A 27,674-nucleotide genomic window follows, 5' to 3' on the forward strand; every position below is an offset into this window, starting at 1 on the left:
GCATAGACCCACCTTGAGGACTTGTGAAAACAAACTGCCAGGCTTCACCTCTAAACTCTCGAGGTGAATTAATTCAGAAGGTCAAAGGTGGAACCGAATAATTTGTGGTTCTAACACGTTTCCAGGAAATGTGGCAGCTGCCAGTCTGGGGGCCACAGTTTGAGAACCACTGTAAAAGGTAGCTAGCTGTCTTTTTGTTGCTTTGGAATATAAACTTTCCGGCTATGGTTTTTCCTGTGGTCATGTATGGATGTGAGAGTTGGACTTTGAAGAAGGCTGAGTGCCGAAGAATTGATGCTTTTGAACTGTGGTGTTGGAGAAGACTCTTGAGAGTCCCTTGGACTACAAGGAGATCAGCCCTGGGATTTCTTTGGAAGGAATGATGCTAAAGCTGAAGCTCCAGTACTTTGGCCACCTCATAAGAGTTGACTCATTGGAAAAGACTCTGATGCTGGGAGGGATTGGGGGCAGGAGGAGAAGGGGACAACAGGGGATGAGATGGCTGGATGGCATCACTGACTGGATGAACGTGAGTCTGAGTGAACTCTGGGAGTTGGTGATGGACAGGGAGGCCTGGAGTGCAGCGATTCATGGGGTTGCAAAGAGTTGGACACGACTGAGCGACTGACCTATTTAACTAATGAGTTTAAAATACTGCTCTGGGCCTTGAAATGGCCTCAAATGTTTAATGCTAGTGTGTGTGTAATTCGATAGGGCTCTGGTGTGAGGTGAGCCTAGAATCACCTAAGAATTCCCTTCTGGAGTGGTTTTGATTAATGAATCTCGTGTTCCCACTATTTAGGATCCCCAAGAATATTCATTTCACAAGGCACTATTAAAAGACACCATTCTTGTCCTTAGAAGATAACCAGAGAGGACTGCACATCAGGCAGAGAGGCTGCCGCTGGTCTCCAGTCTCGAGGCTTCTGCCGCCCTCCACTGAAGGGGCTCCAGGATGCCTCAGAACCGCCTCGGTTTCCCAAATGGCTTGAGACAGCTCAGAAGGAACTGTGATAAAACTGGCTGGTGCGCCCGAAGGGACCTCCTCCTCGCAGGTGGAGGGGCGACGCGGGGTCGAAGGGAAAGCCCGAGCCGGGGTCCCAAAGGTCGCCCGGACGGGCCCCGCCGGCACCGCCCTGTCCTACCCCAAAGGCGTTCCCGGCCTCAGCTGCGGCCCTAACGGGCTCTGTCGGCGGCCGGGGGCGCCCCGCCCTTCCCAGACCCGCCCCCGGCTCCATCTTGCTCCGGACCAGGTTGGGCCGTAACGCTGCTCCGCGGGGTCAGGTGAGGAACGGCGCCCCCGACCCTTGCAACCCCTCAGCCCCTCGGTTACCTCGCCGCGCCCAGCTCCGTGGCCCGCCACCCGGGAGTGGGCGGGGCCCCGCCTGCGGCCTCGAACCGGCGGGGAGGTACCGGGGGGAGGCTGGAGGGGCCTGTAGGCCCCAGGGGTGGCCGGCGAGCCGGTGCGCGCATCTTGGGACCCGGGCTGCCTGGTGGGGACGTTTGGGCGGGGTCGGCGAGGTGGCCAGCCCACGGGAAGTCCTGTTCGCCGGTTGTCTCTGCCCCTCGTTTGTCCGGGGATCCTAGGGAGCAGTGAGGCCTCCGGCGCAGGCAGGTGGACCACAGGTGGAGGGACGGAGGCCAGAGGATGGCCCTGCTGAAGCGGCCTTCTAGGAGAGCTGAGTAGGAAAACCAGCGAGCAGCTAAGTCCGCCTAGACTTCTTGGTGACACAGCAAATTTAGGGAAACGGGAAATCTGTACTTTGCTTAGTGAGCCCTAGGACGAATGCGGAAGGAAGCCTGAAATTGTACACTGGCCCAGGTTTATAATTCTTCGAAACTACTGTAGGAAGAAGCATTCCAGGTTTGATTCCTAGTCCCTAACCGGCAGCAAACCTATGCGGATATGCGCCTAACCTGGGTGAACTCTTCTACAGAAGATGATGGCTGATGTCCACCATAAAGTGACAGAAATGAAAGGAAGTCATGCACCTGCCTCTAAACTTCCTCCATTTCTGCCAGTTGGTGGGGAAAACTGATCTGATAAAGTAACCTGTCCTGATTAGATAATGAGTATAATGAGTTACCTACCAGTCAGCGAAGGGGTTTCAAGGTACTAGATAAGGAGGTAGAACTGCAAACCGAAGCCTTTCAGTCCTCCCTGGTGGTGTCTGCCTACCCTGTCCATGCCAGAGCCTAGTCCTGCCTCCAGTTCTTTATCGAAGAGCCCTTGCTGACAGATTTAAATGGTCCTTCCCAATCAAGAGGCAGATTTTGGAAAATTGTAGCATCTACTGTTGGCCATCTTCATTCACCCTTCCTGTTTTGCTTCATTTGTTTCATAAATTTGGAACAGCTACCTCCTGTGTTCCTGGGCTTCATGCCATCTCTGAGACTTGCCTAGTGAGACCCAACCCTTTTAGTAGTTGACTCACTGGGTGGGGATGGTTTGGAGAACCAGGAATGCTTTTCTAGTCTTTTTAAAAGTAGTTGCTGACTAAGAATGTTGAAAAGGAAGTAAAAATTGTGGTTCACTAGTATAGTCTAATTATTCTTTGGGCAAAGTTGAGTAGTTTGTTGAGTCACCCTTGGGTTTGTTTAAGCTTCGTACAAAAGCTTTTAAAATCTGAAATAGATGATACATGCATAATTCCAAAAGGTCTATAGCTACATTGAAAAGTCTCGTTATGGTCTAGTTCTCCTCTCCAGAGGTAACTGTTTCGTACTTTGTTGAGTCTACTTTCAGGGATATTCTCTATATACAAATAACTGTATGTTTTACACATTTGGTTGCAGATTATCTATGCAGTTTTTCATCTTGCTTTTTTCCCACTTAATGTGACTTAGAGATGATTTCATATATGAATAAAAGGAGAGCTGCTCATGTTTTTTTTATTAAACTGTTTCTTTTGTATTGGAGTATAGCTGGTTAACAATGTGATAGTTTCAGGTAGACAGCAAAGGGACTCAGCCATACATATAAGAGAGCTGCTCATTTTTAATAGTTGCCTAACATTTATTGTATGGCTTTCCGTAATCTGTTTTAGCTGTCCCTTATTAGTGGTCTTTTAGGTTGTTTTTAATGTTTTATTTTGGCCAAACTGCATGGCTTGTGAAATCTTAGTTGCCTGACTACGCCATGGCAGTGAAAGTGCTGAATCTTAACCACTGGACTGCCACGGAATTCCCTAACCTTTTTTTGTTACAAATAGTGCTGTAATGAATAGCTGTGTATGTATAATAATTTTGCATTTTTGTAAGTATTTTTATAAAGTACATCCTGGAAATGGCATTGCATTCTACTCTTTTATATTATTATTCTTTAAAATGTACCCAGATTCACTTTCTTAAAGTTGCTTTGTTTTCTTATATACAGATAGTATTTATCTTCATTCTGTTCTGCAACTCTTGTTGGCATAATTCCTCTAGAACCCTTAAAGGTGAGACTTAATGTAGTAGTTTTAGACTGTAGAAATAGGACTTTGTCACTGGAACAGGTCCTGAGATTTAGAAATTTAAATAGCTTATATAGTCTTTGGTGCTATAACACTTGTTGTCTTTAAAATTATTATTAATTTCTCCCATAAATTATTTTCAGACTTTTTCTTTGGAACCTGACCTCTTTTACCCTTGGTCCATCTGACTGTTCTTAGATGGTATTGCTTCTCCTTTACTCCTTTTATCAACTGGGCTTGGAGAAGAAGGAAAAAAAAATGATTTAACATCCTTTCCATCCAGATCTTTGGATCCCAAATGACTGCTTTAGAACTGTCTGAATCAGTATTCTTATTGTCTTTCTTAATAATTTTTAACTTCCGCTAGATATATGCCCACTCATTTTCAATTTAGCAAGTTTTTAGCTTCTGTATTGTGCTTATGTCATAAGGGACACAATAATAACTTAAATTTATTTTCTAATTTTCCTATACTATACATTCAAAAGTCGGGCTACGTCCCCCTGCCCCTCTCATCTCTTTATCGCACCTAGAACAGTGCTTTTTACATTATGGGTTTTTGTAAATGTTGAACTGGATTTGTTTGGGATCTTTTTTATTTTAATTGGAGTATAGATTTACAGTATTGTGTTTATCAGTGTTAGTTTCAGGTGTATAGCAAAGTGAATCACTTATACATATACCCACTCTAGATTCTTTTCCCATATAATCCATTACAGAGTATTGAGTAAAGTTCCCTACACTAAACAATAGGTCTTTATTATCTATTTTATACATATTAGTGTGTATATATCATTGTTTGGGGTCTTGATAAAAGAGAAATACAAATCATTTATAGCTGTACTGGGGAGAAGAGCCAAAACCCATATTGAGAAACTTGACAAATTAAATGGTAGATTCAGAAATACCTAAATATTCTGATATCAAAATATTGTTTACAGACCAGCAGCAATAGCATCACCTGGAAGGGTAGTTAGAAGTACAGAATCTCGGGCCCCATCTCAAAACTACTGAACCAGCCTGCCTGATAGACTCTTTCAGAAGATGTGATTTGATTTAAATTGTGACAATGTGTATCTTCGAAGGCCTTATTCCTTATAGGAAATTACAGAGGACATTTCTTATTGTTGTTACAGGATGTCATACCCAGGCTATCCGCCCACAGGCTATCCACCTTTCCCTGGATATCCCGTAAGTATTGCCACTCATGATGCTAAAATAGCTCATGCCCTGGGAACAGGTGTTGTATAGGACTAGCCAGCCCATGACAGATCTTACAAATATGCTAGAGCAGGGGTATTAAATTCAAACAGCCAGAAGTACTGAGTAGAGTACGTGAGTAAAGGCAGGGTTGTGGAGGGACGACAAAGACTTGCGTCACCTATGGAAAGGCACCTGTTAGTCCACTTCAGCCTGATGTGGCCATACAGGGAGGTTGATTCAGTGTTGCTGGATATTCCATTTCTTTAAGTAAAGCCAACAATCTGGATTTTATATGAAACTGCCCATTTTTTTTTTATTGGGAAATGCATATTTTTAAATGTTAAATACTGTATGATTCAATACAACATGTATGTAAACTAAATCCATCCTATGAGTCACTGGTTTTTAACCTTTGTGTTGGATGTTTAAAATAATTAAGAAGGGCTTGACTCAGAGAAGACAAATTACAGTGGATTAGAGGGCCCTGGATTTGTAGTTCTGAGACTTTTAGTATTCTGAGTACATGTTATAAATGTGCCACCAAGTTCTACTTTGTTGTTTATCTATACTGTTCTGAGGAATAACCTCATAGCTGAGGTTAATGTATTTCAGTTTTATGCTCGTAAGTATGTAGGGCTTCTTTGTAATTCTGGGTAAATAGAAAGAGGGGCCTATATGGATTAGTGACAATATGTGTACCTGTGTGTAAAGTGAATATATAGTTCTCCTGAATTTGTCATAGAGAAATGAAATTTGTAACTATGTTCCCAGGTCCCTATGTACTAAACTGGACTCTGGCAACCATTTCTGTCAGTATAGGCTGATGCTGAAACAGACAATCTCACCATCCCAATGCTTCAACACAATAAAAACCTATTTCTTGCTTACTTCAGTCTCCTAGAAGTCAGTGGTGGGGATGATGGGGGAAGTGTGTGGTAGGGAGCTAAGAGACTTTGTTCCATTTCATCTTGTGGGTTTTCAGGCTCCTTCTATCCTCTGTTGCCGTAGTATATTGACTCTACCTACCATCCTCTATTGCTTTGGAGTCTTCCACTGGATTCTTTGCTTCCAGCTGGCAGATGAAGGAAATGAGCGAGGAAGAGAGATCTTAGAGGACTGGGCAGGAAGCCGTGGGGACCAGGCTGGAAGTGGTGGACATTACTTCTGTCCACTTCTGTCCACTGTCGTTTACCAGTATTCAGTCATACAGTCCTATTTAACCGTAAGGGGGTCCTGGGAAATGTAGTCTCTGTGGCCTGGGGAAAAGTTTAGTGAACATGTAACCATCTCTTTGGGCTTCTTCCCAGGTGGCTCAGTGGTAAAGAATCCACTTACCAAGCAGGAGAAGTGCGTTCAATCCCTGGGTCAGGAAGATCCCCTGGAGAATGAAATGGCAACTGCCTCTAGTATTCTTACCTGGGAAATCCCATGGACGAGGAGCCTGGCAGCTACAGTCCATGGGGCCTCAAAGAGTTGGACACGACTTAGTGACTAAACAACAGTCTCTTCAGACTTAGACATTGTGTGATCTGAATTGAGGTCCAAAATGTCACACCCAGTATGTGCTTAGGTCACGTTTTTATTCTTTCCGTTATACACAGGTCCAGTGTATTACAAGAAAGCCATGAATTCTCTTTAAGGTAGAGAGGCAGATCTTTCCCATATTTCCAGGTGCTAGGAAAATGAAGAAACTATACTGAGCTTTGCTAGTTGTTCATGAAGCCTTGAGGTTTGAAACGAGGCACTCCCAAATAGAGAAACACTCTTCTTGCCTGACACAGGTAGATTTACATAAAACTGAATTCTGTCAGACAGGTATCCTGACAAACTACTATACTGATAAACTAGTATGAGATACCAGGACTTCTAATGGGCTTTTTAATATGTAAAAGAATCAGCTAGACCTTAACAGTTAGCTCTGTTTTCTTAGCTAGGTTCTGTTTCTCAATGAGCACATTCATTTGAAAACTTTTCTGGTTTTTCAGCCTACGGGTCAGGAGTCCTCTTTCCCTCCTCCTGGTCAGTATCCTTATCCTAGTGGTTTTCCTCCAATGGGAGGAGGTGCCTACCCACCAGCACCAAGTAGTGGCTACCCAGGAGCTGGAGGCTACCCTGCTCCTGGTGGTTATCCAGCCCCTGGAGGCTATCCCGGCGCCCCACAGCCCGGCGGAGCTCCATCCTATCCTGGAGGTGAGTCGTGGGTTGTGGAAGTAGTGTAACACTTCTTTTCTTGTCTCTTTAATCCTTTTCGTTCCTGCTTGTTTTGTATGAAATCAGAGTTGCTCTTAGCCTGCTTCCTACCTTAGATAGTAAAGACTTAGCTGGCAAGATAGAGGGATAAAGATTCTGAGGAGGCATGAAAGCTGGAGAATTCTCAGGAGCAATCTCCAAAATTCTGTTGTGAAGGAATTAGAATAAATCTCATGGTCATAAGGACTAATGGTTTGCTTGATAATTTGTAATCTTAAGAACTGATGGAGACATTTGATTTTAGCATGATTGTGACCTTAGGACAGCTCTGTCCACAAGATGTAAAAAAAGAAAAAAAGAAAAAACTTAGCACTTTTATATTGTAAGTCATTAGGGCAAATGAAAGAAGTAACATTTTTTTTAATGAGGAAGGAGTTGTTGAGAAGTTGAATTTAGATCAAAGGGACTGCTGCTGTAGCATTATAGAATGTTTCTTTTATTATTTGTAAAGTTTTCACTTCAATCATGAGACCTGTCACTATAGTTTATTTTTCTCTCTTGTTCTTCTTCCAGGCCAAGGGTTTGGAGCCCCACCAGGAGGAGCAGGCTTTTCTGGTTATCCACAGCCACCTACACAGTCTTATGGGGGTGGCCCAGCACAGGTCCCGCTACCTGGTAGGTATCAGTTGTCCAGAGAAGCACGATGGCTTGATATTTTGAATTTTTCAGTTGCCATTGAAAGAACTTAGTTTGTGTTTGGGATCATCTTTAGTAAATGTTTATACTAAATACTTCTTAGGTACTATCTGGTTTCATGAAAATGTATTAATCTGATAAAAAAGGTTTAATCATAAGATGGAAATAAGGACCTGTTTTTTTCAATTAAAAAAAAATATCTCTCCTGAAGCCAAAAAGACAAAACCTTTAGGAATTTCTCTGTCATTCATGTGACACGAAGGGAATGAGCCCAGAACCATGTGCTGCCATCCTTTCCAAACAGAATCAGAATTAATCTGGTTCAACTATTTTGTTCTTCTTTTTAAAGTATTATTTTTAAAGAAATTGTGTTAAATTGTTTTAAAGAAATTATAACATGGAATATTTTTAAAGGTCCTTGTGACCAAAGTTGTGTTTTGATTCAGTATATCATGATACCTAAAAATTATTCTAGTGAATAACATAAGTGTGAATGTCCTCATATGTTTCCATATTCATAATAAATCAGTGCTGTTTTGAAAAATTAGATAGTTAATACCTGTTTGCTGTATTTTTTTCTTAATATATAGGTGGTTTCCCTGGGGGAGCGATGCCTTCTCAGTATCCTGGAGGACAACCTCCTTACCCTAGTCAGGTATTTTTCGTTTCTGTCTTTTAAATTAAGTCTGCTAAAGAAGGGCACTACTCCTTTATTGATCTTAGAGATTTCCTTGAAGCAGGGAAGACGGTCTATAAGAGACACTTAAGACTTTAATCTTTGCTTCTGATAGACTCCATGCTCTTTGGTCCACCAGTGTCCTGATGACTTTGATAAGACCAACATAGGTCCCTTCTCTCAGGTGATGACACCCATACTCTTTTCTTCATAGAGATTCAATCATTAGATTGGATTCTCGGCACTGGTTCTAGTTCTCTTTCCTCGTCCCTTGCTGGCAGTGTAACTGTGAACTCAGGTGGCTGGGTGATTGATATTTCTAGCTGTGTTTTATGAAGTATTGTTTTATTTTCCATTTTTGCCTTTATAACTTTCCACTCTTCTTTCAGATCAATACAGAATCCTTTCCTTCCTATCCTGTTTTCTCTCCTGTTTCTTGGGATTATAGCAGTGAAGTGAGTAAGGTTTTCTAATGTTCACTAATCACTCAGTCCCCTAAACGTGCCTTCATTTGTTTCTAATTTCTTGTGTATTTGTCTCTCACCACTTCCTCGAGGGCTCATGATAGCTATTTTATCTTTATGTCCCTTTAGTGCTTGGCAAGCCCTTTAAGCGTGGTAGTGATTAATGTCTGCTGAATTGATTTTTCAGTAGTCTTAGAAGGCCTCCCATATATCAAATCCTTGCCCCATTTCAGTGTAGCTCCTTACTTTAATGTGAAGTTTTATTCTTTAACTGACTTGTTAATTCTTTTATACCCTATGCCGGTTACTAGGAACATAAGCAGTTTTACGTTTACTTTATCTTGATTTTCTCATTTCATACTGTCTATTCATAAAAGTCTAGCGTTTTTAAGCTTTTTCTTCGGCTGGGTTGGGAAAGGGATTACGGTATTGGAAGAGAAACAATTTAACCATTTTCTGGCTTACTTTCCTGATTTGAGGTATTTGAGCTCCAGAGAGATTAAGGAACTTGTCCTGGGCCACACAGCTAGTGAATGACAAAGCTGAGACTAGATTCTAGCTCTTCTGCTTTCCAGAACAGCGGTCTCTGTTAAAGTATGCTACTTTACTGATAGAGTAAATGATATTCCTTGAAAGCCCATAGTACGTTGCTTTCGCTTCTTTCTTAAAAAAATTATTGCAAGTTGATTGTCAATCATATTATAAAACTGTAGCTATTCTAATCATTTGTTATGAGAATTTTTATTTTAGTTTAGTTTAAGCATGTGTATACTTTTAAAGACATCATTTTATGAGTGAATATAAAAGATTTTTAAACATAAAAACACTTAAAGTAAAATACACATATACCTGCAGCTTATCTTGTGTAACAATTACCACCTTAAACTAAAACCAGGGAGTTAACAGAGCGGTAGATTTTGGAAGAGCTTTTAGATGGAGACGGAGTAGACTGCCTCGTGAGCTCCCTGTCACTGAAAATCCTCTGGTGGAGGTTGGTTGCTGTGTGTGTGTCTTGCTTGAGTAGTTCAGGCAAGTGACCTCTCCTGATTGATCCAATTCTAATTCTATGGCGGGTTTTCAGCAAGAAGGTTGGAATCAAATGGGTGTCAAAGGGTGGAACTCTTGGTGGCAGATAGTATGGGCTTTGCTGTGCTGGGAAATCCTCTGTAGTTAGTGATTTGACCTCAAGAACATGGACCCTGATTTCTTTGGAGTTCAAAATAATGCCTGCAGGATGATAGTATTCTTGATGAAGAGTCACTTCAAACTTAGACTTTGAACAAAGAATAAAACAAAGCGATTTTTCCCTCCAGATGAAAAGTGGAATAGGTTTTTGTTGTTTTTAGAAACAAGATGACAAAATGAGAGTCATCAAACAGTACCTGATGGGAGTTAGTTTCTCTTACTACCTAGTTCAGTATATTTTAAACAGAACCTTCTGCCCTGCTTAGGATTTTGGTCACAATGGTTACATCAAAGGAAACTTTCATAGTTTCATAAGCCTCATGTAAAGGCAATATGTTGAAAAAATTTTTCTATTTGAATATATGCTACAAGTAGAATATTTTTAGTTTTCCTTAAAACCACAATACAGATATTTCTTTGCTTACGTTGCTGGCTTAGAAACTAGTGACAGATGATTGTTAGGCTTATTGGTAGGAAAAAATGTATAGATGAGTGGGAGGAATTACAGACTGTAAAAGTGTTTGCTGAAAGATGGTCTGGTCTGCTTCTCCCCAAACACTTTGTCCCCACAGGTACTAGCATATTGCTGTATTCAATGGGTATAACTTGAAATACAGCTTCAGTTGCCTAAATAGCAGCTGAATAATTTTATGTTTTGAAGTGATGTTGATTTCATCTTTAAATGATACTTTAGAAATACTTGGTTAAATAAAACATATTATTAAAATTAATTTTTTTTCAATGTGGTGGTATATCATCTTGTCTCATCTCTCTTAAGCCCTGAGTTGAGTCTTTTAAGAAAACTAATAAACTGTTTCATAACTTTGTATTTAGAATTTTTAAACTTAATTTTGTAATAATTTCAGACATTAAAAAGTTGTAAAAATTATATATGGTTTAGTTACTAAGTGTGTCTGACTCTTTGCAACCCCATGAATTATATGTAGCCTGCCAGGCTCCTCTGTCCATGGGATTATCCAGGCAAGAATACTGGAGTGGGTTGCCATTTCCTCCTCCAGGGGATCTTCCTGACGCAGGGATCAAACCCAGGTCTCCTGCATTGCAGGTGGATTCTTTACTGACTGAGCCAATTCCTATATACATACCCTCTACTCAGATTCCCCAAATATTAACTTCTTACATAAATACAGTGATGAAGAATTAATGTTTTAATGATGCTATTACTCCACCTTTAGTCTTTATTCAGATTTCATTAACTGTCCCAGTAATGTCCTTTCAGCTCAGGATCAAATCCAGAATGAAACACTGCGTTTGTTGTCATGTCTCTTCAGTTTCCTTTAATATGAAATAGTTCTTCAATCCTTGTTTTCATCACCTTGACATGTTGGAAGAGTACTTCCAGTTATTTTGTAAAATATTCCTTTATTTGGGTTTGTCTGATAAGTCCCTCTGATTAAATCTAGGTCATGCCTTTCTAACAGGAATACCACAGAAGTGATGCTGTGCCCCTAGTGTCTCTTATTGTTGATTTACCCTCTTACTGGTGATAACTGGTGGTGATCATTTGTTTCAGACAATGTCTGCTAGGTTTTCTGCTGTAATGTTACAAAGTATACAAATTATACTTTTATCCACTAATTTTAGCATCAAATTAGTGACTCTTGCCTGAAACACTTATTACTGTGGTCTTTGTCATTGGTGATTTTTAAATTTCTTCAGAGACTGGTGTTTAAAAAATGTATCCAATTTATATTAAAAATAAATAAATAAATTTTTAAAAATAAAAAATGTATCCATTGTTTTGCTTTTTGGTTTGTCCTTAAAAAATTGATGAATAACTCCAAGAGTCTCTAGTCATCGATTTCATTTTTGTGCTTTTCTTATTGTAAGCTGTTTTATTTTATGTCTAGTAATCAGAGCCTATACTGAAAATGAAGAGAGATTACCAAAATTACTTTGCTTGTTTGAAATCTCACTGGGCAACTCCGACTCTGCCTCCCTAAAGCCATTATTATATTCTTTAAATAAAACACTGCCACTCATCTCACACTACTCAGGGATCAATCTCTTTTTCCCCCTATTCTCCCTTGAAGAAAACCAAGGCATAGAAAGATTGTGACTAACTTCACAAGCTTGACTGTCTTGTTTCCTGAAAGTCTGGTGTCATGCTGTCTTTTGGCAGGAGAAGGATGGTCTATATCTGTTCCACCACAAAAATAAATATTCTTGCCCTGAAACCTCAGCACTGGCTTTCTTGCCCAAGAGTGATGATTGGAGAAGTCTTAAGTTGTTGTCTTATTAGCAGAGAAACCTGAGTTGGGAGGGATTTTTTATTTTAAGCTAGTGTTTCTTTTATTAAAGATGAACATTTTTTCATACTGTTTTTCTCCCAGTTTTATTGAAACCCAATTGAATAGAACATTGTGTTAGTTTTAGGTATGTAACATGTTGATTTGGTATATGTATATATTGTGAAAGGATTAGATTGCCACAATAACTGACCTGGGTTTTATGCCTCTTGTTCTCAGCCTGCTGCGATGACTCAGGGAACTCAGGGAACAATCCGACCCGCTGCCAATTTCGATGCCACGAGAGACGCTGAAGTTCTTCGTAAAGCGATGAAGGGTTTTGGTAAGGAAAACGTATTTTTGTCTTATTTATAATCAGTTCAAGTGATTGGATATAAAGTAAAACTAAGGTTTATATCATAAAACCAAGTTTAAATGTGAGCCTGTGTGTACACGCCTCAATTTAATCTAGCACCAGGAACCTTGTAATCTAAAAAATGTCCTCAGTGAGCACCCCACACAGACCTCATCCTTACTTAGACATGTGTGGTTCTTCCAGGTACAGACGAGCAGGCAATTATAGATGTTGTGGCCAATCGTTCCAATGACCAAAGGCAAAAAATTAAAGCATCTTTTAAGACCATGTATGGCAAGGTATGCTTTGTTTTGTTTCATTTTCTTTTTAGGACTCAGCAAGAACAGTGGCCTGTAGGCCCCGAATTCTGTCAGGTTGGATACTATATTTTTATTAGTACTGATAAGTATAAAGTAGAGACAGCTAGACTTCAGAGACCCCAGAAGAGGTGTATTCAATATTTATTTCTCTTAAAAGCCTTTCCAGTTCTAGAGTAGTCCTTGATCTCATAATCATACCCATGTACTATGTCTGGTAGGTGACACATGTTCAGTAGAAAGTAGATCATGACCTTAATGATAATCATTAGCTTGGTTCAATCTTCTCCTTGAAGTGGGATTCAAGGACTTCTTATGTGGCCCTTGCTTATTCTTGGCCCGTGGCATCGTCTTTCACTTCTCTCCCTCCTTGCAGACATATCCTGTTTTACAGTTTTATAGAACCTCTTGCCATTCCCTGCACACATGCTTCTGTGGTTGATATATGTTGTTTTCTCGTCCTGGAATACCTTTTCCTCTTTTGTCATATGGCAAACAAGCTCTCCAGGATTTGGCTCGTTTAAGCTACTTTGTGAAGTTTCTCTCATTGCTTGTTCCACTGTGATCTCATAGCACTTTGTAAGACCTCTGCTGTAACTAATCTCAGTGCCCACTCCCTAAAAACTGTGAGCTGCCCTAGGGCAAACCATGTCATATTCATCATTGTGTTTATAGTACCAAGGACAGGAACAATAACAGATAGCCACATAAACATTTGTTGAGTGGATGATCAGTGAGTAAATCCATCAAGATCCTATGGCTGACAGGTGCCATGGCTTCTTAAATGTAAAGGGCAAGTGGGGGTAGCATTGGTTTGTCATTCAGATAGGAATCCTAATTTCTGACATTCTCTGGATCCAGTTAACTTTTCTCAGAATGGGAGTAGAGACCCACTGACCTGATTCATCTTTCCTACTCTGCTTTCCCTCTCTGCCCAACCCAGTGTCCACTTCCTTAGTCTTAAGTCTCCTTAAGCGACACAAGCTCTAGGTTCCCTTAGGGTGCAACATCAGCCTCATTTTTCTCACAAAAATATTTTTTATATTATGAATTTCTTTAGTTCACATGTAGTCTGTGCTTTGTTGTCCTAAATTTTCTTGTGTATCACTTTTGAATTAAAACTAAATTCCCAGACTATTTTCCTTACCCACCGCCACTTTTTCTCTGGACTTCTTATTAATAAAAACACTGTTCCTCTAGCCAGCTGTGGAGTCTTTGATCCCACATTCTTCTTTCTCAATCAGTCAGTGAATATTGTTTCAGTGCCTGTGTATGCCAGGCACTGCTTTGTCCTGGCAACTGGTTATTGCTTGTCTTGTAGATCTAATCTGTAAAAAGGCTCATTAGAAATGTGTCTTCTATCTCCTTCTTTTCATTCCATTTCCACTGTCACCACTCAAACCCAAACCTTTATTACTCCTTATCTAAATATTCCAGTAGGCTAAATTTCATATATATCTTTGGTCATTATAATCCATACTGCCTGTTGTTTTCTTATGTAAAAATTTTCAGTGACTCCTCCCAGCATGCAGAATCAAATCCATGTTCTTTAGCTTGGTATTCAAGGTAATCATTCAAGAATATAGTTTCAACTTTGTTTTTATTGTCTAAAAACATTATTCTTAACAAAATTGGTTGTCTTATTGTCCCACTGAGTAAACTTTGCTCATTCTTGTGTCTATACTAAGTAATTCTCAGCCTGAGCAGAATATCACAATTTCTTTTCACATTTAAAAACACATACAGAATCTCTGAGTATTCATTCTTGACCTAATTTTTTAGAAAAATTCTGCAGATCATTTTAATGCACATAGCCAAGGCTAGGAACAGCTTGTGTCTTCTTGTTTGTTTCCTTCCTCCTTCCCTGAAATATCTTTCTCCTTTCTCTTTGCTAATTTTTGCATGCTCTTCAATATCTTCACTGGTCTTCTCTGACGCTCTCTAGCCCACTTTAACTTTCCCTACTTCAACTTATTTCTGTGCTGCTTATTCAACTGGTGCTGGAGAACAGGCTGCTGTATTTTAGGTTTTAGGTGTTTGTCTTTTCTTCTCAAATAAGAACACAATGATGATGATTTCTGCTTCCTCATAAAACAAGAACAGTTTCTTACACTAAGTAAATACATGTTTATCGTTTTATTGATTTGAATTATTCTTTGTTTCCGATTCCTCTTTTTTTGTACCTGGTGTAGTGGCGGAACTACAGTAAGTTTATTATCAAGTATTTATTGATAGGATGACTGAAATATATCTTCTTGAATATAATAAGCTTAAATACTTATTCCATAGTGTATGATATTCTGAACAGAAATTGAGGTTTTCTTAAAGTAGTTCAATTCCATTTTTCTCGTATTTCCCTTAAAAAAATTTAAGCAAAACAAAATTTGGAGAGCTCATATACTGAATTTGTGTTTGTAATGTAACAGGATTTAATCAAAGATCTTAAATCAGAGTTAAGTGGAAATATGGAAGAACTGATCCTTGCCCTCTTCATGCCACCTACATATTATGATGCCTGGAGTTTACGGAATGCAATGAAGGTACTATATGGCATTTACTTTGAGTATTTTATCCTATTTCAAATGTAAAACCCCATAAATTATGGCAGTTCTGAGTTTACAGTGACAGGTAAACCAATATATTATTTTATATCATCTGAATATATAGAGCTCTTCAGTCTGGAGGCCAGAGTTATATTTGGTGGAACATTAAGATTTAATAACTTATAGAAATTTGCTTTTTGTTTGTAATTCTCTCTCATTCTCCCTTTATTTCACATAGGGAGCAGGAACTCAGGAACGTGTGTTGATTGAAATTTTGTGCACAAGAACAAACCAGGAAATCCGAGAAATAGTCAGATGTTATCAATCAGAATTTGGACGAGACCTTGAAAAGGACATTAGGTCAGATACATCCGGGCATTTTGAACGTTTACTTGTATCCATGTGCCAGGTGAGTATTGAATTAAGTGTCTGAGTGTTGGTGGAGGGAACATTCTTTACTGCCTACTGCCAGTGGGCATTCTTTATTCCTTTTAATATCTAGTCCCCTTGGAATCTTGACATCTTTAAGAGGGACAACAGAGAATCATTTGTATGGGTTTCTTTATTTCTGTATTGAAAATGATTTCTGCAAATCTGGTTGTTGTAAGGAATCGGCAATAAACCGCATGAAGGTTGTATGAAATCAGAAATCAACTTGAGGCTCTGTGTCTTAGAATGAAGCTGAGTCTGTATTTTTAAGGTTAGCATCGTTCTGCTAGTTAATTGGGACCATCAGCTGAAGATATGCAGGCCTGCCATGCAAGGTGACAAGAGTGAGACAGAAACGCAGGAAACGTTTCAGCATCCACTGAAACACCGTGCTTAAATACCTTCCTTGTTCTGATTCCCTAGATTTGCTGGCAGAGTTGCAGAAAATTCTCCAAATAGGGTATTTGGAATGATACTATAAATAATCAGGGTATATTTGAAGATGATGATGCAAAAGACTAGCATACTGATTCAGTATCAGGAGTTACTGGCTGTCCCGCTAGTACACAAGGCTGGACAGTCTTGAAGATTCTAAAAGCAGAGGAGAGGCTCTCAGAGCAAAGGGATGTAGTTGCAGAAAAGACAGTGTGCCAGAGCGTGTGGGTATGGAAATGAGAAAACAAAGCAAATGGGTGGGAGGACACTGAATTTACCGCAACAGAGCCGGAAGGTAGCTTAGCATGAAAAGAAACTCAGAAACACAGATTTAATGCTAAAGAAATGATTATTCAGACTTTAATGAGGTGCTGAATGTCTCTTTATGCAGGGTTCAAGGCCCAACCATTTTATAAAATAAAGGACCCTCTTCCAGGAAGTGGCTTTCTAGGACAGTGGGACCATATTGTGTGCTTGAACCCAAAGGCAGTCATCTGGGGAGTTGGTGTTGAGCTCCTTTGCCTGTGCTGTATTCAGCCTATTTAGAATAGGCTTCTATACATTGCTTGTGCCAGTGATCTTCAGAAAACAGTTCCTCAACCTTCAGGAACATGGCTCCATTCTGTTCCTCAGACAGACACTAAGACTCTAGAGGGCGACCTTTTCCTTGTTTGGGTTTGTGTTTCTGTTTCAGAGAGAAACCAACCACCCATCTAAGCTTTACTCTTACTCAGGCCCCGAGCTTCCTCTCTCCCTCTCTGCCCCATCCCATCCCAGGGAAGAGTTTGGTCTATAAATGGATACAGACTGTCAGCACTTGTGTTACTCACATATTAAGATTGCACTTGAATGAATGAAAGGAAGTTCACGAAGCCTCTATACTGTATGCTTCCTCTTTTGGCTTAACTTCCTTGGAGGGAGGGGCCTTGTCTTTTCTTGGGTCCCCACCACATAGCACATCCTGTTGGTTCTGTTCCTCTGGAGAACCCTGACTAATACACTCTGGTACCAAATAAGAGCTCCATACCTTTTAGGTACATGGTAAATGTAAAGTGGAACTCAGTATAATGCTGATTTTAAATCCCAGCTAAGCAAAATCATACTTTGTTAATTTGAGTGGTAGTTCATATCTCCTAGGAGACGAGGTCCGCAAAGTATGGCTTAGGAGTCGCTTCATCATGAGAAATCTAAAGTTACTTCAGACCTTGGAGTTCAGGGATATCCAGCTTCTGGGACATCTCAGTGCATCTCTCCCCAAGCTAGACAAGAGACAGTGCTCACTGGCTCAGAACATGGACTGATGGAAGGAGACCCTGTCACAAGAGAAGCGAAAAGTGAAATTCCTTTGATGGCCGAGGGATTTCTCCCAGAGGGTGGAAGTGGCTGCATTGTCAGTGTTCAGGACTTGTGGGTCATGAGTTTGTGTGTGTGGCCACAGCCTCTGGAGGTGCTATAGTCTGCAGTTTCAGTACAGTCTCTTTCTCCTGGCCCAGTTACCACCCTTCAAAGCACCTCCTCAGAGAAGCTTTCCTGGGCTCTCCTGGGCATTTGTCATTCCCTGCTCTGAGCCTGCATTTAATTCCCGAGAGTTTGGTTGTAGCCCTAATCCCTCTTTGGAGACACCTTTTATCTCCTTCGTGGGAGGAATGGAGTAGTGATAGTCATTTCCAATCTCTTTGGTTTGTATCATACCTAGACTTTCAATACCTGCTACTGGAGAAATGTTTATTGAATAAAAACAAAAAACCCCCACAGCTTGTAAACCAAGGATCAAACCCAAAAGAGTAATTTCTTTAAGAATCCCTGTCTCTTTAGTCTATAGAGAAAGCTTTTTAAACTGAATATCAGTAAAATTGTCTATACCTTCAAAAGTAAAATGTCTGTGTAATTTTTTATGGAAACGTTTTCTAATTTAGCTCTCAAAGCCCTGTAAAACCTCTTGTTTTAATATAACCTCATCAAACCATGATCATACATTATAAAATCCATAGTTGGCAATGTAATAAAATACTAGTTACACTAGTATAGTTTCTTTGGAAGTGAGAGACAAGTGTGACAAACTTTATGCATTAATTTTTAGTAAATTGTCCTTTTAAATTCAAAAGTGACCATATTGGAAAACCTTGTTTTAAAAATAAGACTTGTATCACTTTCTTCTAACTGCTGCTTTCCTTTTTTTGCAGGGAAATCGTGATGAGAACCAGAATGTTAACCACCAACTGGCTCAGGAAGATGCTCAGCGTCTCTACCAGGCTGGTGAGGGGAGACTAGGGACAGATGAATCTTGCTTTAACATGGTTCTTGCCACAAGAAGCTTTCCTCAGCTGAAAGCTACCATGGAGGCCTATTCCAGGGTATGAGCTTTTCTTTTGAAGATTTTGCTTCTATTTTGAGGTGTCAAAATATTTCAACCCCTATACTTTTTTGTCTACAGATGGCTAATCGAGATTTGTTAAGCAGTGTCAGCCGTGAGTTTTCCGGAAATGTTGAAAGCGGTTTGAAGACCATCTGTAAGACACCTTTCCTGTTTTCGTGTTTTGCTTCATTTTGTTTGTAAATGAGTGTTATTTGTTTCAAATAACTTTGAATAGTTGTTCCCATTAAGTGGTGATTCTTAGTATAGCCTCCCTGGAGTCTGCTCAGGCAGAGACAAGCTAATCCTATGTTTTTATATGCAGTTCCCTATGAATGGTTGGTGGTATGATCAAATAGGATTGTTTTGGAATTATTTGGTCTTTATTCTCTATACCCTTCTTGAGGACTATACAAAAATATATAATGGGTTGTAGCATTTCCATTAAGGTAAATGGGAAGCCCTAAGGAAACTACAGAGTGCCACCGCACAAACCATCATTTTGAGCCCCCAAACGCCTTTCAAGTATTTAGCCAAAGGAGACCCTTTTCCATTTGAAATTAAAAGCCCAGTTTTTGGTCCTGACGTCCAGAAGCTTAATGAAATGGAAATATTGTTTTCATGGAGAATATAAGACTAAAGAGAATATTAGTAACACATTGGTATTAGCAATTGAATATTTTATAAATACTACTATTGTAATTGTAGCTAACACAATAACGTACAGTTAGTCCATCTCTATGAAAGGTAGAGCCTTTGCTAACTTAATTTTCTTAAGAGAAATCATGTCAGATTTCTTATTATCATTCTCAAGTCTGTGTTTTCTTATTTATCTTGGAATCTATCTTACATCCTTCTTTCAGTCAAAGGATACATTTGACATCTAGAATTCAGATTTTAGTCATTTTTCCGTTTAGTTAGGTATTACCAGGCTACAGTTGCTACGCATTTTCTCATGTTAAGGGGGAAAATGTTAAGAATCTTAAGTGACTGCATCTGTGGAGAGAAAATAGGATTTACTGGCCAGAGGGAATCTTGTAGAATTGAAGGTAGACTGTCTGATGTAGCTGGAAAGAAAGAGGGATGCTGAGAAAAATCATGGGGGAGAGCACTCTACAACTCACCTAAGATTTCTGAGATAATTACATGGGAAATGCTCCAAAGCAGCTGGAAGTGATAGATGAAGCTGGTGTGTGGACATCGTCAAGTCACGATTTCTCGTCTGAAGCCTCTCTCGCTTTCAGTGCAGTGTGCCCTGAACCGCCCTGCCTTCTTTGCTGAGCGGCTCTACTATTCTATGAAAGGCGCCGGCACAGATGACTCCACCCTGGTCAGGATTGTGGTCACTCGAAGTGAGGTGAGGCGCTCTCTTTCTGTCTGATCGTCACTTGATTTTGAATGTTGATTCTTTTTTCTTAGTGATATATTAAACACAATTTTTCTTCTAGTTTTATTGAGATGTAATTGATACACCTCACTGTATAAATTTAAAGTGTGCTGCATAGAGATTTGACTTACATCAGGAAGCAATTGTCACAGTAAATTTAATGAACATCCATCATCTTATAAAATACGAGATTAAAGGAAAATATTTTTCCTTGTGATGAGAACTTCTAGGATTTACTCTCTATAACATAAAGCAGTGTTAATTATATTTTTCACATTGTATATTACACCCCTAGTAACTTATCTTATAACTGGAAGTTTGTACCTTCTGATTGTCGTTCTCCAGTCTGCCTCCCTCAATCCACTACCTCTAGTAACCACAAATCTTATTATCTTTTTGTTTAAGTTTGTTCGTTTTTGAAGTGTATTCGCCTATAGTACTCTGCTGGTTTCTATTATAAAGCATTGTGATTTGATATTTCTATACATTTTAAAAGGATTCCCATGAAAAGTCTAATTATGACATATCATCATACAAAAATATTCACATAGTTATTGACTGTATTCCCCACTCATTCATACTCTTCGCTCATTTATTTTGCAACTAGGAGTTTGCACCTCTTACTCTTTCACCTATTTCTTTCCTGCCCCCAACCCCCTCCCTTCAGGTAACAAATAGTTACCTGTTTGTTCTTTGTGTCTTTAACTCTGTTTTGTTATATTTGATCATTTGTTTTTTCAGATTCCACATGTAAGTGAAATCATACAATATTTGTCTTTCTCTGTCTCACTTAGAATGTTAATTTCTTAAAAGTTCCTCCGTTGGTTGTCAGTCCATGAGTGACGTTAAGAAAGAGCTCTGTTTTTCACTGCTGGTAGAGGTTGTATAAAGCATAGCGTTCACCTTCTTCCTGCTGTGAGAGGCTTGCTTTAGTGAAACAGACTGCCAGGGAATTCAAGAAGAGGTTTATCTTTTCATTTTCATTTTGCTTATGTAAAAAACTGGATGAGGGAATTCCCTGGTGGACTAGTGGTTAGGGTTCGGCACTTTCACTGCCAAGTTCAGCGGTCAGGGAATTGAGATCCTGCAAGCATGAGGCGCTGCCAAAAAAAAAAAAAAAAAATCAACAAAAAGCTGTATGAAAGACCTATGCAGATTAACCCTATTGGACATAAAAATTCTTAAAATTTAGCATGCACTGTATAATAAAATAACTTAAAAGTTTTATCTTTATCTTTTTACTTAAATATAGCCTCAGTTGTATTCCTTTCTTTGACTTTGTATATTTAGTAGACTTTTTTTAATTGAAAGAAAGCATGTACTACAAAATTGTATGAAAGATGGTAAATCATTTTTTAAAAGACAACTATAATACAATATTTGGAAAAACTTCGTTGTGTCTTTGTTTTTAGACTTAAATTTTCTAAGCAGGATCTCTTTCTCTTTAATTATAATAAAATATACGTAACACAATTTACCATTTTAATCACTTTTAAGTGTATAGTTCTGTGACATTAAGTACATTCCCATTGTTGTGCAGCCATCACCGCCAGAACTTTTTCAACTTAAAAAACTGAAAATCTATATTCATTAAACAATAATTCACCATTCTTTTTGCTTCCCAACTCCTAGCAGCCACCATTCTATTTTCTATCTTATGTACTGCAATTTGACTTCTCTAGCTAATTTATGTAAGTGGAATCATAAGGTATTTGTCCTTTTTAACATTTTTAGGGTTCAGCCACATTGTAGCTTGTGTAAGAATTTCCTTCTTTTCTAAGGCTGAATACTATTCCATTGTATGTATACATTGTGCTCATGTCCGACTCTTGGTGACCCCATGAACTATAGCCCGCCAGACTCCTCTGTCCATGGGATTTTCCAGGCAAGAATACTGGAATTCCTTCTCCAAGGAATGTATACTCTACCTTTTGTTTATCCATTCATCTGCCAATGGACACTTGGGTTGCTTCCACCCTTTGACTGTTGTGAATAATGCTGCTTTTAACATGGGTGTGCAAATATTTGAGCCTGTGTTTCACTTTTGTGGATACTCAGAAGTGCAATGGTTGTGTCATATGGTAATGCTATTTTTATTTATTTGAGTAATTACTATACTGTTTTCCAGTGGCTGCACCATTTTACATTCCTACCAGCAGTGAACAGGGATTTCAACTTCTCTGCATCCTGGCCAACACTTTGCTAGTGCTGGTATAAATGCTAGCTATCAAATGTCAGTCCTTTGGTGTTTTTTCCCCTCTGCTTTGGTTAAAATTAGGATCTTTTCACTACTAAAGAATAATTTTAATAGATTATCAGTTTTCTTTAACAACTTTTTTCTAATATTACAAACATCGTGTCTTACATGCAGATCGATCTTGTGCAGATAAAACAGATGTTCAGTCAGATGTATCAGAAGACGCTGGGCACAGTGATTGCAAGTGACACGAGTGGAGATTACCGAAAGCTTCTTCTGGCCATTGTGGGCCAGTAGGAGAGATTTTTATAAATGAATGAAGCTATTCAAAGCTTATCCTGCAAAGCAATGACTGACCTGCATGCAGCAACATCAACCCTCACCTAACCAAAAGAGCTTTTACTAAGGACTGTGTCAGGGTATTGTGCTTGGTTTGCACATGTGGTTATTGCCTTAATTCCAATGTTATTTTTTTCTCTATGTACAATCAAGTAAAGCCATATCACAATGATGAAGTAATAATGCAATGTTTGTAAAGCGTAATTCTCACTGCACTTATTCTAAATAGGATGCCGAATTGAGTAAAAGTCACAATAGTTTCAAATTCTGTGTAATAATATTGAATAAATTTTAATAAATAATATTGAACATTAGAAAAAACTCTTTGCTTTCCATTGGACAGTTATAATTGGTAGTATGTCAAAATTGTATTACTTTTTAAAACAAATTCAGCTGTTTTGACCTAAAAGAGTAATTTGCATCTTACTTCACATAAATCAGTATTCTATATTCATAAACACTGAACTTCCCACATAGAAAATAGTTTAGTATTGGCTGTAGCGGCTTTTTAAAAAGAGATTATATGTTTATATGCCTAAAATATATAGCCTACTTTTGTGTCTACTAAGACTGCCTATAGATCTTTATTGGCCCTTGATTTAAAAAAAAAATTATAAAATACTTGAATTTTAGTTGCAGTTTAATCATGATTCAGGAAAATGAAGCTTGACACATAAAAGGTGCCAAATTAATGAATGAATGAATGAAGCTTAAATCATCTTCCTGGGAGACTGAATATTAGGTTTTTGGAGAAGTAGTTCAGGAACTCAGTTTGTGCTATAGCAGTGTGATTTCAAACCTGGGTTTATTCCCAGTACTAAGCAATTGCTTATTATGTTGAGCATTACAATAGGAAGTTAGGGAAAGTACAAAGGAAGGAGGTTTGTAATCTAGTGGGGTATCTAAACAAAACTTAGGATACAAGGATATTGTTAGATTATAAATTCTTCTGAGAATAATAACCCTATTTGTTCTTTTTGTTGAACTCTCTAGCACAAAGCAGATTTTTAATATATATATGGTGAATGATTGTACTAAAAATTGAGGGAAAGAATAGTAAATATCAATTACAATTCAGTGAACATTTGTTTGGGGGTAAGTGCCAAGGGACATACATGCAAGGTGGTATAAGACACAACCTTACTCCTAGAGAGAGAGGCCTATGTATAGCTGTAGTGTGGGGCGAAAGCAAGATGCACTGGTAGAAGGATAGCAGGCCAAGATAGATTTCTGTCATAGATTTTGGAAAAATAACCAACAGCAATAGGATTTGGTAAAGGAAAAGGGGTGTAAGTTATTAGAGAAAAAATTTGTGAGAAATATATTTTTAAACTTTTAAAGATTGAGATATAACTCATATATCATACCATTCATCCTTTTAAAGTATACAATTTAGTGGGTTTTTAGGATATTCACATACTTGCGCAAGAGTCACCACAATTGATTGTTGAATATTTTCATCACCCGAAAAGAGAATTTACACCCATTAGCAGCCTTCTTTCCTTTCTTCCTGCCTGTCCCCTGGCCATCGCTAATCTACTTTCTGTCTCTGTGGATTTCCCTGTTGGGGGCTTTCGGTATGAATGGAATTATACAGTGTGTGGCCCTTTGTGTCTGGCTTCTTTTAACTAACGTACCGTTTTTAAGGTTCACCTGTGTGGTAGTATGAATCAATGCTTCATTCTGTTTATGGCTGAATAATCCATTGTTTGGTCCATTGTTTGGATTTACATTTTGCTTGTCCATTTATCAGTTGATGGATATTCGGGTTGTTTTCACCTATTTACCATTATGAATAATACTGCTATGAATATTCATGCGCAAGCTTTTCTATGGACACAAATTTTCAATTCTCTTGGCTATAATAACAGGAGTGGAATTGCTGGTAGTAGTAGTATCTTTAACTTTTTGAGGATCTGCCAAACTATTTTCCAAAGCAGCTGTACCATTTTACAGTCCTACCATCAATGAATGAGGCTTCCAATGTCTTCATTCTTACCGACACTATCATTGTCTCTTTGATTCTAACCATCCTAGTGGATGTAAAGTGGCATCTCATTGCAGTTTTGATTTGCATTTCCCTAATAACTAATGAATATATTTTCTTGATTGGCCATATTTTCTTGATTATCCATTTGCATATCTTCTTTGGGGAAATAGCTATTAAAATGCCTGTTTTTAAACTGGGTTATTGAGAATTCCCTGGCAATCCAGTGGTTAGGACTCCATGCTGCTGCTGCTGGAGGCCCAGGTTTGATCCCCCGTTTGAGGAACTAAGATCCCACAAGCCACGTGGTCCCAAAAAAGATTATGATGTATAGAAGGTAGGATAGTTATCTCAGCACAAACTCAGTCGTAATCTTCACTTGGGAAAAAATCCAGGGAGAAACGTCTTATTCAACAGTTACTTGTTTTTGTTTTTGAGAACTTTTATGACTTATAACACTAACTTTAAAAGCATTTTTCTCAATTTTTATAATTTTAATGTTTATTAGCAGGAAAGCAATTTATTTTTAAAATTAGACTCTGGTGACTCTCCATGGAAAGTAATGTGTGAGTGTGTGTATAGTTTAATAATTTGTTTTGAAATAATTTCAAATGTATACAAAAGTTGCCAGGACAGTACAAAGAACTCCCATGTCCTCTTTACCTAGATTCTCATACAGTTAATATTTTATTGGTTCATTACTTACTCTGAGTGTGTGTGTGTGCGTGCATAAGTCTTTTGTTATTAGTCTTTATCTGAACTGTTGGTGGGTTGAGAGAGCAAACTGCAGTCACGCTGTCCCGTCACTTCTAAACACTCCAGAGGGTGTCTTCCCCTGAACAGGTCACTCTTCTACATAGTGGCAAACAATCTTCCACATCAGTAAATCGATATTGGTACAACACTACCACCCAATCTATTAAGCCTATTCAAATTTTGCCCACTATCCCAACAATGTCTCTTTTCATTTCTGGGTCAACATCCTATACAGAAATACGTACTGCATTTAGTTGTGTATTTTCAGACTCCTTTAATCTGGAAGAGTTGCCAGTCTTTTGTAGCTTTACAGTTTTATTAAAAGGTACAAGCTTTTATTATAGGATGGCTTACAATCTGGGTCCTTTGTCTGTAGGAATACCACAAAATGATGCTTTGCTTTTCTCAGTGAGTCTCATCAGGAGGCATAAAATATGGACTCCTCCCCACACTGGTGATGTTAACCTTGATCACTTGATCATGCTGGCTTCTTAAATTCAGTTTTTCCCTTTGTAATTGATTAGCATTCCAAAATCATGCCACTAAACTATTCCTTATCAAATCTCCACATACCAGCCTTAGCACTGAAGACTCCTGTCTGAATCATCCACTTCTATAGTTGGTGCCAAGTGGTAATTCTCTATTTCAATCATTTCCTCTCCATTATTGGATTGACATTCAACTGCTATAAAGAGCTTTCCTTTCTCATTATATCAATGTGAACTTGTGTATTCCTATCTTATTCAACAGATTGTAATCCATTATCATTGTTTACTTTGATGTTTAAATTGTTTGATTTGGCCAGGAGCCCCCCTCAAGTGGCTCCTAACAGTGCAACATTTTAAAGTATGTATACTGCTAAGATTCATCCACACGGTGAATAGCTATAGTTAATCCATTTTGACTGCTTTGTAATATGCGATTTTTTGAATATATTATCAGTGTATTCATCCACTCTTACTTTGGGTTGTTTCTAGGTTTTTGCTATTGTATTTTGCCTTTCCAACTCTGAGGTAATGCTGAATTTCAAATGTATTAAATGTTTCCATTAACATCGTATACTTGGAGTCTATTGTGTAAATATTGCACACTAGAAGCATAGTGGTTTTGCATTCTTCCAACAGTGTGTGAGGCACTTACTTTGCAAATATTGTCTTAGCCGCATTTTTCACGGAGAAAAACTTAAATGATCTGTTTTCAAAATCGTTTAATAAAGGTTTTTATCTTTAAATAAATTTCTTTTTGGTTTGTCTATTTATGGAGGGTTATTGAAAGAAAGGAAATGGCAACCCACTCCAGTACTCTTGCCTGGAAAATCCCATGTACGGAGAAGCCTGCAGGCTACAGTCTATGGGGTCGCAAAGAGTCGGACACGCTGAGCGACTTCACTTTCACTACTGAAAGAAAGGAGTCGAGAAAGCAAACTCGAAAGTGGAAAACTTTGTACTTAGCCAACACCCTGGGTAAGGGAAAGTGGCATCTACGAAAATACGAAACCCCAGCCAGCCACGGAGGTTGTGGCTCAGGAGCAAGGTTTCCAGGGCGCACGCGCAAAATCTCACCTGGCGCCCCCACCCTTTCTTCCCCCGGGCAATGTTATCGCGAGTCTTGGGATCAACTTGTGGTGATTGCGGAGGCAAAGTTATCGCGAGAGGTAATTGGTTGCTATAGTTGCGAAAAACGCTTCTGCGGCTGTTCGGTAAGACTGATAGTACTCCTTAGAAAATCATCTCTTTTCGGGCTCACCACTCCAACCCTGCGGCCACACCGCTTTACCTTAGTCTCTTCTCCTTCAGCTTAACCCACAGGCCGCGTCCCTGCACGATTGTACTCGCGTACAGACCTGAAAGCTGCCGACCCCGATAGGCCCCCGACTCTCCCGCCAGGCCCAGGCCTCCCGCCCAAAGCCAGACTCAGAACCCACTTCCCGGTTTGCGCCGAGATTCCCCCCCAATAAGCGCACACTGGGCTTCTGTCTCCAGACCACCGCCAGTTAACATTATCTTTCATGTAAACGGTTCCTTTTTCGTTGTTTTTTTTAGCTATTTAAAATTTTTTTTATTATATTAAAATTTTAAAGATTGTAGTATAGTTGATTTACTGTAGTGCATCTAACCTATTTCTAATCTGACTTCCCCTCCTGAAACTTCTGAGCAGATAACAATCGCGTACCTTGTCGGTGGCAACAGGAGCCCCCACCTGATTGCCTTGACTATAACTTTTAGCTGGCCAGATTTCTTGCACTCATTTAACAAATATGCTGCTAATGACTCTTGCCAAGGCATGATGCCAGGCACTCGGGCTGCAGAAATGTGTGACAGATTACTTGTCTTTAAAGGAGTAATTGAGCATTCAGTAGCACTCAAGTAGTGCCTGTCAATAACACCTTTTGTGAAGTGCTTCATTGATTAAGCAGTTTTACTATTTTAGTGGATATTCACAACAAATGTGTAACAGG

General features: G+C 39.0%; 1 protein-coding gene across 3 annotated transcripts; it reads left to right on the forward strand.

The window, feature by feature from the left end:
* Positions 1 to 1,215: 1,215 nt before the first annotated feature.
* ANXA7 (annexin A7) lies at positions 1,216 to 26,451 on the forward strand. 3 transcript variants are annotated; one of them, XM_052639678.1, is made up of 15 exons: positions 1,216 to 1,284; positions 3,377 to 3,440; positions 4,592 to 4,646; positions 6,644 to 6,848; positions 7,422 to 7,523; positions 8,135 to 8,199; positions 8,610 to 8,675; positions 12,359 to 12,461; positions 12,678 to 12,772; positions 15,217 to 15,330; positions 15,572 to 15,742; positions 18,381 to 18,551; positions 18,632 to 18,707; positions 19,795 to 19,907; positions 22,309 to 26,451. In XM_052639678.1, exons 3-15 carry the CDS (start codon positions 4,593 to 4,595, stop codon positions 22,429 to 22,431), a joined length of 1,458 nt encoding a protein of 485 aa, XP_052495638.1. In that variant the 5' UTR covers positions 1,216 to 1,284; positions 3,377 to 3,440; position 4,592; the 3' UTR covers positions 22,432 to 26,451. The 3 variants fall into 3 exon arrangements, with proteins under 3 accessions (XP_052495638.1, XP_052495640.1, XP_052495639.1); XM_052639680.1 differs by lacking the exon at positions 8,610 to 8,675; XM_052639679.1 differs by lacking the exon at positions 3,377 to 3,440 and having other exon boundaries at positions 1,222 to 1,284.
* Positions 26,452 to 27,674: the final 1,223 nt, after the last annotated feature.

Source organism: Budorcas taxicolor, chromosome 5, assembly GCF_023091745.1.
Source record: "Budorcas taxicolor isolate Tak-1 chromosome 5, Takin1.1, whole genome shotgun sequence".
Classification (NCBI taxonomy): Eukaryota; Metazoa; Chordata; class Mammalia; order Artiodactyla; family Bovidae; genus Budorcas; species Budorcas taxicolor.

Bases quoted from the DNA above. Each gene is read 5' to 3' on its own strand.
- ANXA7 (XM_052639678.1), top strand. From the start codon at position 4,593: ATGTCATACCCAGGCTATCCGCCCACAGGCTATCCACCTTTCCCTGGA. The intron at 6,849-7,421 runs GTGAGTCGTGGG...TTCTTCTTCCAG, and splicing joins AGCTCCATCCTATCCTGGAG to GCCAAGGGTTTGGAGCCCCA. The intron at 18,552-18,631 runs GTATGAGCTTTT...TTTTGTCTACAG, and splicing joins CCATGGAGGCCTATTCCAGG to ATGGCTAATCGAGATTTGTT.